Source organism: Symphalangus syndactylus, chromosome 1 (assembly GCF_028878055.3).
Source record: "Symphalangus syndactylus isolate Jambi chromosome 1, NHGRI_mSymSyn1-v2.1_pri, whole genome shotgun sequence".
NCBI classification, from domain to species: Eukaryota; Metazoa; Chordata; class Mammalia; order Primates; family Hylobatidae; genus Symphalangus; species Symphalangus syndactylus.
This window is the reverse complement of record NC_072423.2, coordinates 113,082,109-113,098,578: the sequence shown is the minus strand read 5'-3', so window position 1 is coordinate 113,098,578 and position 16,470 is coordinate 113,082,109. Positions and strand designations below refer to the sequence as shown.

The following is a 16,470-nucleotide window of genomic DNA, read 5'->3' as shown; positions in this document are numbered from 1 at the left end:
CTTCCAGAGGTGGGTCTAAATAAAACTCACTTTCCCCGCAGGTTGTTTCTGTGCACTTGCAATTGGGCCGGCTGTTTTAGTGACTGCATTAGATTCAGGCTTTCGGGTTGTAGCAGCTGCCTCTGTTTTTTTCTCTACTTTGGCCTGGATGGAGATAAAGGGAGGGCAAATTTCAAACCAAGAGGATAAGAGCTCAAATGCCAAGAAGGGAAGAAGGCTGTAGGGGACTCATATCCAGGTCAGGCCACCAGGCAAAAGCAGGTGGCCTTTGATCCTAGGCAAAACCACACATTTCCCAGGGTAGATCAAGTCAAAGATCCTTGAGTAGAGGGCCACAAAAAAAGGAGCTGCAGGCCATAGTCTTGAGACATGAGGAACAGATCAAGACACTATTTAATGGAGAAAAGGCACAAAGGAAGGCTAAGACAACCAAATTAGTGATTCTGAGAGTGCGCTGGGGCATGATTTTCCAATTACAATACCCCCCACCGCATGCCAAATGTTCTGATATGCCCCAAGCAGCTGCCACGGTCACAGGAAGTCAATACTGATAGAAAGTGTCACACTCTTTAGGTATGTTGGAGCGGAAAACAATTCACTAGATCAAATCACTCAACTCCCCACCCAAGACCTCCTGTAACTTTTGCACCATGAAACCATAAGAGCAAAGACAGGGGGAGATAGGCCATCAGCAGCACAGCCCAGAGGCCTGCTGGGCACACCAGAGCCACTGTCGCTACCACAAGCAACTCTCAGGCTCTTCCCTAGACTGATCTCAGCTTGCCATCAGTGTCTTCCAACAGCACCAGGATTCCACCTCATTTTTGTCTCTCCTGAATTTCTTAACAGATCCAGATTAAGCAATTTAAGTATTCTGCCCCTGATGGTGGTGGTGGTGTAGAGCTAGTGAATGACCTAGGAGACAAGATGGTCACTACTCCAGGGACCCGAACATTCTCAGATGGGCTTTCATCACCAGCTTTTCACACAGAGTTCCCATGGTTACCAACAGTTAAATAATTCTGGGATTGATGCAACCAGAAAATCTTAACCACCGGAAAAACCTAAAAGTGAAGCACTGTGATCTTTCTCCATCACTATATGCAGTGCAGTCCTGCTGTTTAGGAAGGCCAGAGGCTCACAGCACGACTCATCCAGGCCACAAGAGGACACCCTAGTCCTCTTTCAGATATATTCCACTCTAGTCATGGGTTGTGGAAGTAAGATGCGTTCTACCTTCTGCCTATCCTGACATTCTCTGTGCAGGCTAAGAACCATGAAAAACTAGGCTCATGTCAAGTGTCTCTCTCACTTGCAGAGTCTTTGAGGCCTCCTCTGTTTCTTCTATAAAAGAATCCTTTTACATCCAAGCAAAAATGTAAACCCAGACCCCAACATCTAGAACAGGAGCCTTTCTTATTGAGACAGGAAGAGAGAGCCCAGAGCTCAGCCTACTCCGCCTCCCTGCTGCTGGGGCACAAAGCCCACTACAGAGCCCAGGCTGAAATACCCTGATGCTGAGTCCAGTGTCCTAACTGCCTGCTTCTTTGGTGGGCCTGGGAACAGTGGGTGGAAATGGAGGGGAGGATGCAGGGGCCAGCATGCCAGGACCCCAAGCTCCCTGGACCCACCCGGCCTCCTCCAGGCTGATGCTTGATGTTTTCCGTGGAGCCAACCTTGGAGCGGACATTCTTCAGATCGGGAGCAGAAGCATTGGTGGCCAGGCGGCTGAGCCTGGGGGTGGTGGAACTGGGCTTGGCCGAGGTGGGCTTCTTGTCTATGGAAGGAGTTGTGGAGGGCCGGGAGGGCATGGGTGTGGCCTTGACTCGGGTGGGAGCCACCCCTGCAGCGGGGGCTGTCCCACTGAGAGTGATGGTTTTCTTCATGGAACTGGTGGAGATGCTCTTTGGGCGACTCAAGTCAGCTGCAAAGAAGGGAGTGAGAGATAACATGGGTTCAGGGAGAGAGAGAAAAAGGGAGACTTAAGCCACAGAGGAGGTGGGGGTTCAAGTTAGGGCTCTACAAAATGGCAGATGGGCTATTACCTGGTACAGACTTTGCAGTCATCTTCTTGACTTCTGCAGGTTTTCCCTCAGTCTTAATGGCTGTACAAAATATACTTATTAATACAACATTTAACAAACTGACCTGTTGGATAGTTCATCCAATAGTGAGATTCCTCATTATTTAACAATTACTGAATATCTACTTTGAGCCAGGGACTGTGTTAGTCCCTGGGAATGGAGTGGTAAATTAGATGGTCAGGCACTGAGTCTTATTCTTCTCTACTGCCCTGATAAGCCTTCTATGTGGCCTTAAAAGTAGGCTGTCAATACATGCCTATGGACTTGAATAGCCCTCTTTTTATCATCATGTAAGCCGATGAGCACCACGTGCTAGGTGCTGTGGGTTACTAAGAAGGCAAGAGTAAATTCTACCTGGAAATTCATGAGCGGTACATTTTTCTGCCTCCACTCAAGATTTTTCTGAATACATACAGCTGCTAAGCTCACACAGAGATCAAGGCTTGTTAAGTACCAGGACCACAGGGCTACCACGGTTCCAGGTAGCCCACTAAAGACTGGTGTGTAAGCAGGCCTGCACAGCTGTTTGTGATACTAGCTAGAGCTATGGCTGGGGCAAAGCCAAGATCCCATTTTCCCCTCCCTAGTTCCCATGGGAGAGAAAGACAGGCAATACTCACCAGTGGGCTTCTTGGGCAGAAGCATGGAGGGGCTCCTACTGCTTGGGCCAGTTGAGGCAACAGCGGTAGCTGTTGTCGTTTTTGCAACAGTCTGAGTGCTCTTGGATCCAGATCTGGAGGCCGGGGCAGAAGCTGGCTTGGATGGTGAGGCCCGCTTCTCAGGAGCCTTTGCATCTGCAATGGGCTGGAAATAGGAAAGTGGGAGTGAGGCCTGCAGGTCAGCAATAGCCCCAAGGAGTCACACTACAAGATGCTTCTTTTTGTTTGTTTGTTTTGTTTTGTTTTTGGAGATGGAGTCTCGCTCTATTGCCCAGGCTGGAGTGCAGTGGCATGATCTCGGTTCACTGCAGCCTCCGCCTCCCAGGTTCAAGCAATTCTCCTGACTCAGCCTCCAGAGTAGCTGGGACTACAGGCACGTGCCACCATGCCCAGCTAATTTTTTGTATTTTTAGTACAGACAGGGTTTCACCGTGTTAGCCAGGATGGTCTCGATCTCCTGACCTCATGATCTGCCCGCCTCAACCTCCCAAAGTGCTGGGATTACAGGCGTGAGCCACTGCACTTGGACACAAGATGCTTCTATACAACCATGTATTGGAGAACAGGAGGTACTGTGGGTTCAGCAGCTACTGACAGGAAAATATATATGGTTCTAAGAGCAAAGTCCTCCACATAAAGCAACAAACTGGCCAAGCAGGGTGCTGTGTGATCTGAGGGCACGCAACAGAGAGTAAAACTACTTCAATCCAACCTGAGCCAGTGAGAATGAACAGCCCTGAAGGGTACATCACCACAACCTATGCTTGCCTCCAAATCTACTGCATTATATACATATATATGTATACACACACACACACACACACACGCACATATATTTTAATGTAACCTCTGTAGAAATGCCAAAAATACTAATGTATTTAATGTAATAAAATCTAATGTATTATACTTGACCAAAGATTAAACATACACAAACAAAAACTAAAAATTATGTTCAGTCAAATCGAGCCATTCTTTTGGCTAACACGCACCTAGAGAATGCTGAACAGGACTGAGCTGCAGATGGAGAGGCCACTGGCCAAATCTGGGCCAGAAGCGTGAGCTGCAGCCCTACTCCAGCAAATCACTGAGCCTCTGAGCTTTATTTCCTCATCGGGATAAAGAGATTAGAATGAAGGGTGATGATGGACCAGCTTTATAATATGTGATGTCAGGAAATAAAGGATGAAAGGTCTCAGCACAGAGACGATGAGAAGAGGCAGGCCTGACCAACAGAAGCGATAAAGAGCACTGATATCACAGCTACAGTCTGAGAGCAAAAGGGAAAAAGTCTCTCAAGTGTAGATGCTTGGCATCTGGGTCACTCTAGTTCCTTTTACATGGAGGCTGGGAATGACGTCTCTAGTGAATAAGGGAAAGAATCAATTTAGCCTGGTTTCTACGGGGATAGGGGATGAAGACACTATTTTTTTTTTTTTTTTTTTTTTTTTTTGAGACGGAGTCTTGCTCTGTCACCCAGGCTGGAGTACAGTGGCGCAATCTCGGCTCACTGCAAGCTCTGCCTCCCGGGTTCACGCCATTCTCCTGCCTCAGCCTCTCCGAGTAGCTGGGACTACAGGCGCCCGCCACCACGCCCGGCTAATTTTTTGTAGTTTTAGTAGAGACGGGGTTTCACCGTGGTCTCGATCTCCTGACCTCGTGATCCGCCCGCCTCGGCCTCCCAAAGTGCTGGGATTACAAGCGTGAGCCACCGCGCCCGGCCGAAGACACTATTTTGGTAAACAAATTACCACATTACAAAACAGAGTACGCCAAATCACAGACACAGTGGGCTCAGCTCTCTTCCTCCAAGAGAAGTGGCTATAAAGAGGGCAGTATGTAGGTAGCAACAAGCAGGATATCGTTAAATGGAAAAATCAGCTAAGGAGGTACTTAGAAATTAAGGGCTGGCATCCAATCAAATAAAGTCCAACTCTGCAAATGTAGGGTAATGACGATTCCCACAAATAAATGCCTTAAGTATGGTGTGAAGAACTCTCAGGCTGGAATCAGGGGAAGTGGTTCTGCTACCAGCTCTGCTGGAAACATGTAGGATTTTGGCCAGAGGGATTCCCTTTTCTATTGCTGTAAAATTTGAGGACTAAACCAGATGCTCTCTGGGATGTGCATCAAATTTTTAATGCTATGACTATTATTCAGAATAATCTAGCATAGTCTTATTATTTTGCCATAAGGGTAATAATGATAAAATAAGTTAGAAAAAAGTTATGTGGGATAGAAATCTCAGAAGGATGTTGCATCTTTCTTTTTTTTTTTTTTTTATTTTTTTTTTTTATTTTTTTATTTTTTTTTTTTTATTATACTTTAGGGTTTTAGGGTACATGTGCACAATGTGCGGTTTTGTTACATATGTATCCATGTGCCATGTTGATTTCCTGCACCCATTAACTCGTCATAGATGTTGCATCTTTCAGATGTCAGGCTCTTGGCTTCAAAAACCTGCAGAAGTTAACTGAAGCTATTCTGCTGTTTCCCAATTTACATTTTCTTCTCTGCCAGAATCATAATCTACTTATTTTTTCTGAATAGGTTTTTCCCTCTCTGTCTCTACAAATCTTTCTACCAAAATAAGCTGCAGATGAAGAGGCCACTGGCTAAATCTGGGTCAGAAGCTTGAGCTGCAGTCCTGGTTTGGCCCCTTAATTCTAAGTGTGCTATTTGGCAAATCGCTGGGCCTCTCTGAGCTTTATTTCCTTATCTGGATAAAAGAGATTAGAACAGGACTGGTGCCGTGGCTCATGCCTGTAATCCCAGCACTTTGGGAGGCCGAGGCAGGCGGATCACCTGAGGTCAGGAGTTCAAGACCAGCCTGGCCAATATGGCGAATCCCCAGCTCTACTAAAAATACAAAAAATTAGCCAGGCATGGTGGCGGGTGCCTGTAATCCCAGCTACTCCGGAGGCTGAGGCACGAGAAATGCTTGAACCTGGGAGGCGGAGGTTGCAGTGAGCCCAGACTGTGCCACTGCACTCCAGCCTGGGTGACAGAGCAAGGCTCCGTCTCAAAAAAATAAAAATAAAAATAAAAAAAAATTTCACGTATATAAAGCAACTAGTACAGTACACTTCATTTATATGATTATTATAGAGTGAAATTTCACTAGACACCTCTCCTTCCTATACTCTCCTCTGTCACCCCCCGGGAGCCGCTGCTGAATAAGCAACAGGGAGGACCTGCCGCCAGGGCTCCAGGCACCTCCCCTCTGCCCTCTTATTCAAACCTATTGTTTTCTTTTTTTTTTTTTGAGACAGAGTCTTGCTCTGTCGCCCAGGCTAGAGTGCCGTGGCACAATCTCGGCTCACTGCAAGCTCCGCCTCCCGGGTTCACGCCATTCTCCTGCCTCAGCCTCTCCGAGTAGCTGGGACTACAGGCGCCCACCACCACACCTGGCTAATATTTTTGTATTTTTAGTAGAGACGGGGTTTCACTGTGGTCTCAATCTCCTGACCTCGTGATCCGCCTGCCTCGGCCTCCCAAAGTGCTGGGATTACAAGCGTGAGCCACCACGCCCGGCCTCAAACCTATTGTTTTCTAAAGATCAAGAAAAGCAACCAACTGGATAAATGAGGATCAGAGAAAAAGCTTTACAAGATTTTATCATTACTAGTTTATGAGAGGATTTCTCAGTTTCTTGGCCGGGGTTTCAGCCTAGACTTCAACTCCTAGGTTCCACAGTTTTCTTCACCATATTACATTAAAAACTGACATTTTAACATGGGAAACTATTTCGTACCATGAATTTAAAGAGTACTATCAGGCTGACCTAAAGGCCCTTCTCAAATAAGACAAGATGTTAAGGAAGGCAGCCACAGCCGCCACTATCCTTTCCTCCTGGAGCAATTCTATAACACTAATGCTGCTCCAAATGTGACCAGTTTCTGGGCAACACAGAAACCGTGGGTGACCTGGAAAACTGGATGACTTCAGAAGTAGCTCAGTGAGAGGTGGCCTAATGCCCAAAGCAAAGGAAGTTATCACATCATGCTGGAACACGCTGAGATAAGCTGGAAGAGCTAGTTATATCACAATAGCAAAGGATAAAACTTCTGCAGGATGATAACAGGGAAAGACAAAGAATTACATTTGATGTGGGAATTATACCAAAAAAGAATATCTAATTGGTATGTGGAGTAGAGGAAACTGGTTAATAAGTTCTTAAATAGGTAAAGAGTAGGTAGTTGAGAGAAAGGAGGAGGAACCTAAGTAGATGGAGTATTACCTACAAACAGGGAAGGGAAAGGTAAGAGTATAAAAGGGCTTCAAAATGTTAATGGCTGCATCAATAGGCCCCAAATTGATTCCGTTTCTTTTTTCTTTTTTTGGCTGCTCCTTGTGGAGCAGGGCTAACCCATAGGCAGTGCGCTCAGAGTAGCCATGCCAATTTTCAAATCACCCTCTCCCCCATTTCCCTTGCCTTTTCCCAATTCCACCAGCCTGATTCTGTTGTCTGTTAGCAACAAGGATCTGTCTATCTGACACTCAGAGGGGAACAATTTTCCTCGGCACAGTAGTTAGGTGACCACTTACCTTTGGCTTCATGTCTTTTGAAGGTAAGATGGAAGGCCTGGCAGAGGCGACGGCAGGGCGTTTGGGTGGGGCAGCTGGTACTAAGCCTGAAGCAAGGCTCATGGGTTTTTTATTCAACCCACCAATGGTGGTGGGAGCTGGCTGCTTAGGGAGAGAAGTGGGCTGTGTTTTGGCTTTCGATGTTGAAGTCTTTGCAGGTTGAGTGGTGGCCAAAGGCTTTAGGTTGATTGTTGTTTATTTTTAATTTTTATTTTTTAAAGGGCAACATCAAACACACAGACAAGAATAAAAACAAATTTAAAAAAGTATAAATTGCACAATTCAAAGTAAAATTATAAGCAATGAGGATAGATGCAACTTAAAATTAGCATTTCTTTCTTCTGAGCTCAGTAAATAATGGAATGAGACCAGGATAGAGAAAGAAAATGGGGAATAGTTTTTCTTTTCTTTTCTTTTTTTTTTTTTTTGAAATGGAGTCTCTCTCTGTCACCCAGGCTGGAGTGCAGTGGCGATCTCGGCTCACTGCAAGCTCTGCCTCCCAGGTTCAAATGATTCTCCTGCCTCAGCCTCCCAAGTAGCTGGGACTACCAGCGTGTGCCACCACGCCCAGCTAATTTTTTGTATTTTTAGTAAAGACGGGGTTTCACCGTTTTAGCCAGGAGGGTCTCGATCTCCTGACCTTGTGATCTGCCCGCCTCGGCCTCCCAAAGTGCTGGGATTACAGGCGTGAGCCACTGCACCTGGCCTGGGAATAGTTTCTTAATGATAGTGGCACAAATTCTGGCAGTTTGGCACCTGAAGATTTAATTCAGTAAAACAATTAATTAACTCTTAATAATTAACTAACTTTTGGTGGCTATTCTAAATGAAAAGCATCAGGAGGTGATTCAGCCATTATTACCTGTATTTTTTTTTAATAACTTTTTAATTTTTTGAAGACCCTGGACAACATGCTGAAACTACCTGTATCTTGATGGGACAACAGCCACAGCCTATAGTGTGGCTTTTGAACTTTGCAATAAGTACTAGTTATGCATCTGAAGCTATATGATCCACCTTCAAAATCTGCATTCTCTTTTCATGAATGGATATTTCAGAATCTTTTTTTTTCTTTCATCTAACACTGAGATAATAGCAAATAATTCGGAATTTATTTCAGAATATTTTTGCAATTGTCCTTTTTGTTGTTGTTAAAGGAAGCTGAAACAATCTCTATAGAACTTTTTTGTTTTGTTTTGTTTTTTGAAATGGAGCGCAGTGCAGTGGCATGATCTCGGCTCACTGCAACCTTCAACTCCTTGGTTCAAGCGATTCTCCTGCCTCAGCCTCCTGAGTAGCTGAGATTACAGGCGTTCGCCACCACGCCCAGCTAATTTTAGTATTTTTAGTAGAGATGGGATTTCACCACGTGTCAGGACGGTCTCCATCTCCTGATGTGATCCGCCCGCCTCGGCCTCCCAAAGTGCTGGGGTTACAGGCATGAGCCACCACGCCTGGCCTCTACAGAACGTTTTTTACAGATATATAAGACAATAGGGTCAAAGGCTGAGATTTTAAAGTTGGTTTAGGCCACTGTGGTAAATGAGAATACAAGATATTTTCTAAGCATGTCCAAACATGAGGAAGGACAATAATAGCTCAGAAAAAAGAAATTTCATTCATGATTCAAGCAATAACAGCAGAAGATACTCCATTTAAAAATTATGGCAGTGGAAGATAACCACCATTCTGGCACCTACCTTTGTTTTCTTCTCTGGGCTTGGTGGGAGCTCCTTGTTTGGTGGGGTGGTGATGTCATTTCCGGTCCCACTCACAGCAGGCCTTCCTTCTTCTGGCCTGGCTATTCCTAAGGGGAGAGGGTGGGTGGGAATTATGCTAAGCAAACATTTTTCACACCCATTTTGAAAATACAAGATTTAGCAAAGACAGACCAGTAAACCAGCACTTCATTCTGAAAAAAGTCCACAGGGTTGTGCTGCTGAAATGTGGACAAGCCTCCCAAGTTCTCATTGTGATGGAGGACAGTTTTAGATTCCTCAGATTCAGGGAGCCTGACCCTGTGTAGAAGCAGTCTAAGTGGCACATGCACAAATGATCAGTGGAAAGAAACGGTCCTTTAAGTTTGGTTTCCCTTCCCTAAAGACCAAAGGGACTCTGTCTTCCAACCACTAGCTCTCCAAGCAATAGGACAAAAACCTCTTCTACCAGTCTATCTTTGGAATAAAGGTTGCTGTGAGATGGGATAAGGGCCAGAAGATCATTCAATGACTCCCTTTCCTTCCTTTCCCTATAAAGAACCACTTTATGGAGGATGTGAGATTAACCTGATCTAGTTCTAACAGTGGCCCAGATTTTCAACAAGGCCGAGGAGACCCATGGAACCAGACTCAGGGCCAGAAATAAAGTCTCCTGCCTAAGGCAACATAGCCTCCTCTCTGTGGAGAGGTTACTCCAGATTTCAACAGGACTATACTATCTGAGAGCATTAAAATACCATGAAATGTATAACCTTGCTGTGGCGAAGGCCTTTCTAACTGGCACAAAGTCAAGAGGCCACAAGAGATAAGTTTGACTAAAGAAAAATAAAAAACTTCAATGTGGCAAAAAACAAAATAAGACAAAACACTATAATAAAAGTCAAAAGGCAAATGACAAACAAAAAAAATACTTGACCCTCATACCAAAGACAAAGAGCTTATTCTATAAATTACTCCCACAAATCAGTAACTGCTACAAAGGCCAATAATCCACTGGGAAAATGCAAAACAATATGAACAGACTTTATAGAAAAGAGATACAAAGTTTTTTGAAACTATGAAAAGATGTACAATGTTAAGTATAAGAAAAATAAAAATTAAAACACCACTGAAATGCCATTTTATTTTATTTTTTGAGACAAAGTCTCGATCTGTCGCCCAGGCTGGAGTGCAATGGTGCGATCTCGGCTCACTGCAACTTCTGTCTCCCCTGTTCAAACAATTCTCCTGCCTTAGCCTCCCAAGTAGCTGGATTACAGGCATGCACCACCACACCCAGCTAATTTCTATATTTTTAGTAGAGACAGGGTTTCACCATGTTGGCCAGGCTGGTCTCAAACTCCTGACTTCAAGTGATCCACCCACTTCAGCCTCCCAAAGTGCTGGGATTACAGGCATGAACCACCATGCCTGGCCTGAAATGCCATTTTAACACTAACATATTGTCAAAAGTCCTAAAATTTTAAAATAACTATTGAGAATAATATGGGGAAATATACTTGGTAGGTATGTGAACTACTATGACCCATAGGCATGGCTGCCTGGCAGTGCCATTTTCTGAAAATTACAAGGACAGATAAATTCTAATCCAGAAAACCAATTTCTAGTAATTTATCCTAGAAGTGTATTTACACACCAGCAAAATAGTAAATGTGCAAGGTTTCCACCAGATCATTGTTTCTAAAAGCAAAAGAACAACCCAGAAGTCCATTAATAGAAAACTGGTTATTACGGTAGAAGTATCAATGTAATCTCTAAATGTGAAAAAATAAAGCATGGAGAAATTCTTTTATGATTACTATGCAATGGTCTCTATTAAGTGAAAAAAAAAACAACAAAGCATAAGTATAATGTGAAACTGTCTTGAAAAGGGATGGGGGAAAAGATATTGCAAATACACTTTATACATTTTAAAAGAATCTTTGAAAGGACTGTAATTAAACTGAACAACATTTTTGAGGGAAAGGATGGGACACAAAACTGGGGAGGTTAGGAGGCTTAAAACTTTGAGAAATAATTACAGATTCATAGGAAGTTGCAAAGAAATACATAGGGAAGGTCCCTGTGTACTCTTTTACCCAGTCTCCCCAAGTGTTGACATCCTACGTAAATACAGTATACTATCAAAACCAAGAAACGGAGACAACCCACAGAGTCTACTCAGATTTTTCACTTTACATGCACTCATTTGTGTGTGTGTTTGTGTGTGTGTGTGTAGTGCTATGCAACTTTATCACGTGTAGCTTTGTGTAACCACCACCACCTTAGCCTCCCAAAGTGCTGGGATTACAGATTACCTGGCCTGGAGTGGCTGGTTACAATCAATAGGGCTCCTTCATGTTACACCTCTATAGCCATATCTACCCCATCCCCTTTCCAATCCCTAAATATATGGCAACTACTATGTTCTCCATCTCTATAATAACTTCCAGTACACTATATTTAAAAGAGTGGTGCAAGTAGATATCCTTGCCTTGTTCCCAATCTTAGATAGAAAGCATTCACTTATTCACCATTAAATATGATGTTAGCTGTAGGCTTTCTGTAGACGCTCTTTGTCAAGTTAAGGAAGTTCCTCTCTATTCCTACTTTGCTGAGAGTTTTAATATGAACGGCTATTTGATTCTGTTAAACAATTTTTCTGTGTTTACAATTTATTTTCTTTAGACTATAACCGATTACTTTTTTTTTTTTTTTTTGAGATGGAGTCTCAGTTTGTCGCCCAGGCTAGAGTGCAGTGGTGCAATCTCAGCTCACTGCAAGCTCTGCCTCCTGCCATTCTCCTGCCTCAGCCTCCCGAGTGGCTGGGACTACAGGTACCCACCACCACACACGGCTAATTTTTTTTTTTTTTTTTTTTGTATTTTTAGTAGAGATGGGGTTTCACCACGTTAGCCAGGATGGTCTCCATCTCCTGACCTTGTCATCCGCCTGCCTCGGCCTCCCAAAGTGTTGGGATTACAGGTGTGAGCCACCATGCCTGGCCGGCAGATTACTTTTGATTATTGCACTAACCTTGTATACCTGAAATAATTCCAATTTCAGTTTTTTGTTTTTTTTTTTTTAAAGAATGAAGTCTGTTGCCTAGGCTGCAGTACAGTGGCGTGATCACAGCTCACTGCCACCTCGAACTCCTGGGCTCAAGAGACCCTAATGCCTCAGCCTTCCAAGTAGCTGGGACTACTGGCACGTGCCACCATACCTGAATAATTTACAAAAAAACATTTTTTTGAAAAGATGGATGTCTTGCCATGTGGCCCAAACTGACTGGTCTCAAGCAGTCCTCCCACATCAGCTTCCCAAAGTGCTGGGATTATAGGCACAAACCACCATGCCCCATCATAATTTCAATCTTTTAGATTGATTCAAGTTGGTTTTATGACCCAAGATCCATCTTGGTGAGTGTTTAATGGACACCTGAGAATAATGTATACTCTGTCACTGAGTAGAATTTCTATCAATGTCTATGAGATTTTGTTGTTTGATGGCACTGTTACATCTTTACTAACATTCTGTCTAGTAGTTCTATCAACTGTTCATAGTGGGATATAGAAGTCCCCAACTGTAATTGTGACTTTGTGTTCTTCTCCTTTTAGCTCTGGCAGTTTTTGTTTCACATATCTTGACGCTCTGTTTTTTGGTGTGTATACATTTAGAACTGCCAAGTTTTCTTAGTGGGATTGATCCTTTATTCTTTTCTCTAACATCTACTTTGTCTGATAGTAGTATAGTCACTCCAGGCCAGGTAATCTTTAATCCCAGCACTTTGGGAGGCTGAGGCAGAGGATCACTTGAGGCCAGCAGTTTGAGACTAGCCTGGGCAACAAAGTGAGACTTCCTCTCTACAAAAACCCAAAGAAAATTAGCGGGGTTGGCCGGGCGCGGTGGCTCATGCTTGTAATCCCAGCACTTTGGGAGGCCAAGGCGGGCGGATCACGAGGTCAGGAGATCGAGACCACGGTGAAACCCCGTCTCTACTAAAAATACAAAAAATTAGCCGGGCGTGGTGGCGGGCGCCTGTAGTCCCAGCTACTCGGAGAGGCTGAGGCAGGAGAATGGCGTGAACCCGGGAGGCGGAGGTTGCAGTGAGCCGAGATCGCGCCACTGCACTCCAGCCTGGGTGACAGAGCGAGACTCCGTCTCAAAAAAAAAAAAAAAAAAAAAAAAAAGAAAATTAGCGGGGCATGGTGGTGCATGCCTATAAGACTCAGATACTTGGGAGGCTGAGGTGGGAAGATTGCTTGAGCCCAGTGAGTCAAGGCTGCTGTGAACTATGATCAGGCCACTGCACTCCAGCCTGGGCAACAAGAAAAAACAACTATATATATATATATATATATATATATATATATATATATATATATGCATGCATAAATATTATATATAGCTACTGCTACTTTAAAAAATTGTTAACATGATATATTTCTTTCCATCTTCTAACTTTCAACCTACCTATGTCCTTATGTTTGTTATGCATTTCTTGTAGATAGCATATACTTGGGCAACTTTTTTTTCTTTTTAAGACAGATGTGATCATGGCTGACTGTACTCACTGTAGCTTCTACCTCCTCAGCTCAAGCGATCCTCCTACCTCGCTCCTGAATAGCTAGGACCACAGGCATGTGCCAGCATGCCCGGCTAATTTTAAAATTATTTGTAGAGATGGGTTCTCCCTGTGTTGCTCAGGCTGGTCTCAAACTCCTAGGCTCAAGTGATCCTTCTGCCTCAGCCTCCCAAAGGGATTACAGGCAGGAGCCACTGTACCTGGCCTACTTGAGTCATTTTTTAAAAAAAATCTACTCTTCCAATCTTTGTCTTTTAATTGTAGTACTCAGACCATTTGCTTCTAAAATAATTCCTGATGGCCAGATACAGTGGCTCATGCCTGTAATCCATTCAGCACTTTGGGAGGCCGAGGTGGGCTTATCACCTGAAGTCAGTAGTTGGAGGTCAGCCTGGCCAACAGAGTGAAACCTCATCTCTACTAAAAATACAAAAATTAGCCGGGCGTTGTGGTGGGCACCTGTAACCCCAGCTACTTGGGAGGCTGAGGCAGGAGAATCGCTTGAACCTGGGAAGTGAAGGTTGCAGTGAGCTGAGATTGTACTACTGCACTCCAGCCTGGGTGACAAGAGTGAAACTCCATCTCAATAAATAAAAAAATAAATGAAATAAAGTAAAATAATTACTGCTATGTTAGGGCTTAAGTCTGATATTTTATTTTTTATTTGTTCTTTTTCTCATTTCTCTGTTTCACTTTTCCGCCTTCCTGTTGGTTACTTGAACATGTTTAATCTTTTTAATTTCCTTTTTTCATTTTTTCAAATTACGTCTCACCCAAGGTTACTTGAACATTTTTTAGAATTCTATTTTTATTAAAAAAAAGTTTTTGAGTATATTGCTTTGTATAGTTTTCTTAGTGGTTGCTCTAGGTATTACAATATACATACAACAAACTGGTATCAATGTTCTACTACTGTTTCTTTCTCTAGAGATGGGGTCTCACTGTGTTGCTCAGGCTGGTCTCAAACTCTGGGCTCAAGTGATCCTGCCGTCTTCAGCCTCCTGAGTAGCTGGGACTACAGATGCACACCACCACACCCAGCTATGTTTTACTACTTTGAGTGACCTACTGGAACCTTACTTCCATTTAGGAGCCTTTATTTTCTCCCTAAGTTTTTTTTTTTTTTTTTTTTTTTTGAGACGGAGTCTTGCTCTGTCGCCCAGGCTGGAGTGCAGTGGCGCAGTCTCGGCTCACTGCAAGCTCCGCCTCCCGGGTTCACGCCATTCTCCTGCCTCAGCCTCTCCCAGTAGCTGGGACTACAGGCGCCCGCCACCATGCCCGGCTAATTTTTTGTATTTTTAGTAGAGACGGGGTTTCACCACGGTCTCGATCTCCTGACCTCGTGATCCGCCCGCCTCGGCCTCCCAAAGTGCTGGGATTACAAGCGTGAGCCACCGCGCCCGGCCTCCCTAAGTTTTTTTTAAAGACAAAGTCTCACTCTGTTGTCCAGGTTGGAGTGTAGTGGCGCAATCTTGGCTCACTGCAACCTCTGCCTCCCAGGTTCAAGTGATTCTCATGCCTCAGCCAACCGAGCAGCTGGGATTACACATGTGCGCTACCATGCTCGGCTAATTTTCTTTTTATCTTTAGTAGAGATGGGTTTTGTCATGTTGCCCAGGCTGGTCTCAAACTCCTGGCCTCAGGTGATCCACCCACCTTGGTCTCCAAAAGTGGTGGGATTACAGGTGTGAGCCACTGCACCCAGCCTTAAGATATGTCTTAAGTGTTTCCTCTTCATAGATTAAGCACTACATCAGATGGCATTACAATTTGTGCTTCAAATATGATTTATGACTTAAAAAAATTCATGAGGAGATAAGTCTATTATATTTCCTTTTTTTTTTGGAGACTGAGTTTCGCTCTTGTTGCTCAGGCTGGAGTGCAGTGGCATGGCTCACCACAACCTCCACCTCTCGGGTTCAAGCGATTCTCCTGCCTCAGCCTTCCTGAGTAGCTGGGATTACAGGTATGTGCCACCACGCCCGGCTAATTTTGTATTTTTAGTAGAGACGGGGTTTCTCCATGTTGGTCAGGCTGGTCTCGAACTCCCGACCTCAGATGATCCACTCGCCTCGGCCTCCCAAAGTGCTGGGATTACAGGCATGAGCCACCGTACCCGGCTATTTCCATATTTTTACCCATTCCATTGTTGTTCTTTTATTTCTGAAATTCCAAGCCTCCTTCTGTTACCATATCTTATCTTTTTGGAGAGTCTCCTTTAGCCATTCTCTAAGGGTATGTCTACTAGCAACAAATTCTTAGTTTTCCTTTATCTAAAAATGTACTTTTTATTTATTTCCCCTTCATTCCTGATGGATTGTTTTACCAAATAATTTGCAGTTGATAGTTTTCTTTTGGCACTTGAAAAATGTTGTGCCACTTCTTTTTGCATTCCCCAGTTTCTGATAAGAAACGGGCTGTCATTTAAATTGCTGTTTCCTCAGCACCATAAGGAAGGTTAAAAAAAAAAATTGCTGTTTCCCTAATGCATCATATCTCTGCTTGTTTTTACAGATTTTTGTCTTTAGCTTATAAAAGTTTAATTATGAAAAGTCATGGTATGATTTCTTCGCATTTATCCTATTTGGTATTTGTTCAGTTGCTTGAATCTGTAAGTTTTGTCTTTTGTCAAATTTGGGAAGTTTGTAGTCATTATTTCTTTGAACAGTTGTTCAGCCTTGCATCCTTGCTCCTCTCCTGCGATTCTGATGATACAAATGTTAGATCTTGTGTTATTGTCCCATGGGTCTAAAGATATGTTTTTTCCTTGTAGACCATTTTTTCCTCTGTTGTTCAGATTGAATAAATCCTATTGATCTGTCCTCAACTTCACTGATTCTGTCCTCTGTTATCTGCAGTCT

At 43.7% G+C, this 16,470-nt stretch overlaps 1 protein-coding gene across 49 annotated transcripts in view; it reads right to left on the bottom strand.

The window, feature by feature from the left end:
- The window catches only part of MAP4 (microtubule associated protein 4), a 245,094-nt gene that overhangs the window by 19,780 nt on the left and 208,844 nt on the right, over positions 1 to 16,470 (bottom strand). For 14 of the 49 annotated variants that reach the window (XM_063609108.1, XM_063609091.1, XM_063609111.1 and 11 more), the window contains 6 exons: positions 9,028 to 9,134; positions 7,289 to 7,504; positions 2,705 to 2,888; positions 2,046 to 2,105; positions 1,632 to 1,924; positions 31 to 144 (listed from right to left, as the gene is read on the bottom strand). In XM_063609108.1, coding sequence (XP_063465178.1) covers positions 31 to 144; positions 1,632 to 1,924; positions 2,046 to 2,105; positions 2,705 to 2,888; positions 7,289 to 7,504; positions 9,028 to 9,134 — 974 coding nt within the window. The remainder of the gene's footprint in view (positions 1 to 30; positions 145 to 1,631; positions 1,925 to 2,045; positions 2,106 to 2,704; positions 2,889 to 7,288; positions 7,505 to 9,027; positions 9,135 to 16,470) is intronic. The other 35 variants (XM_063609220.1, XM_063609236.1, XM_063609174.1 and 32 more) reach the window with 9 other exon arrangements.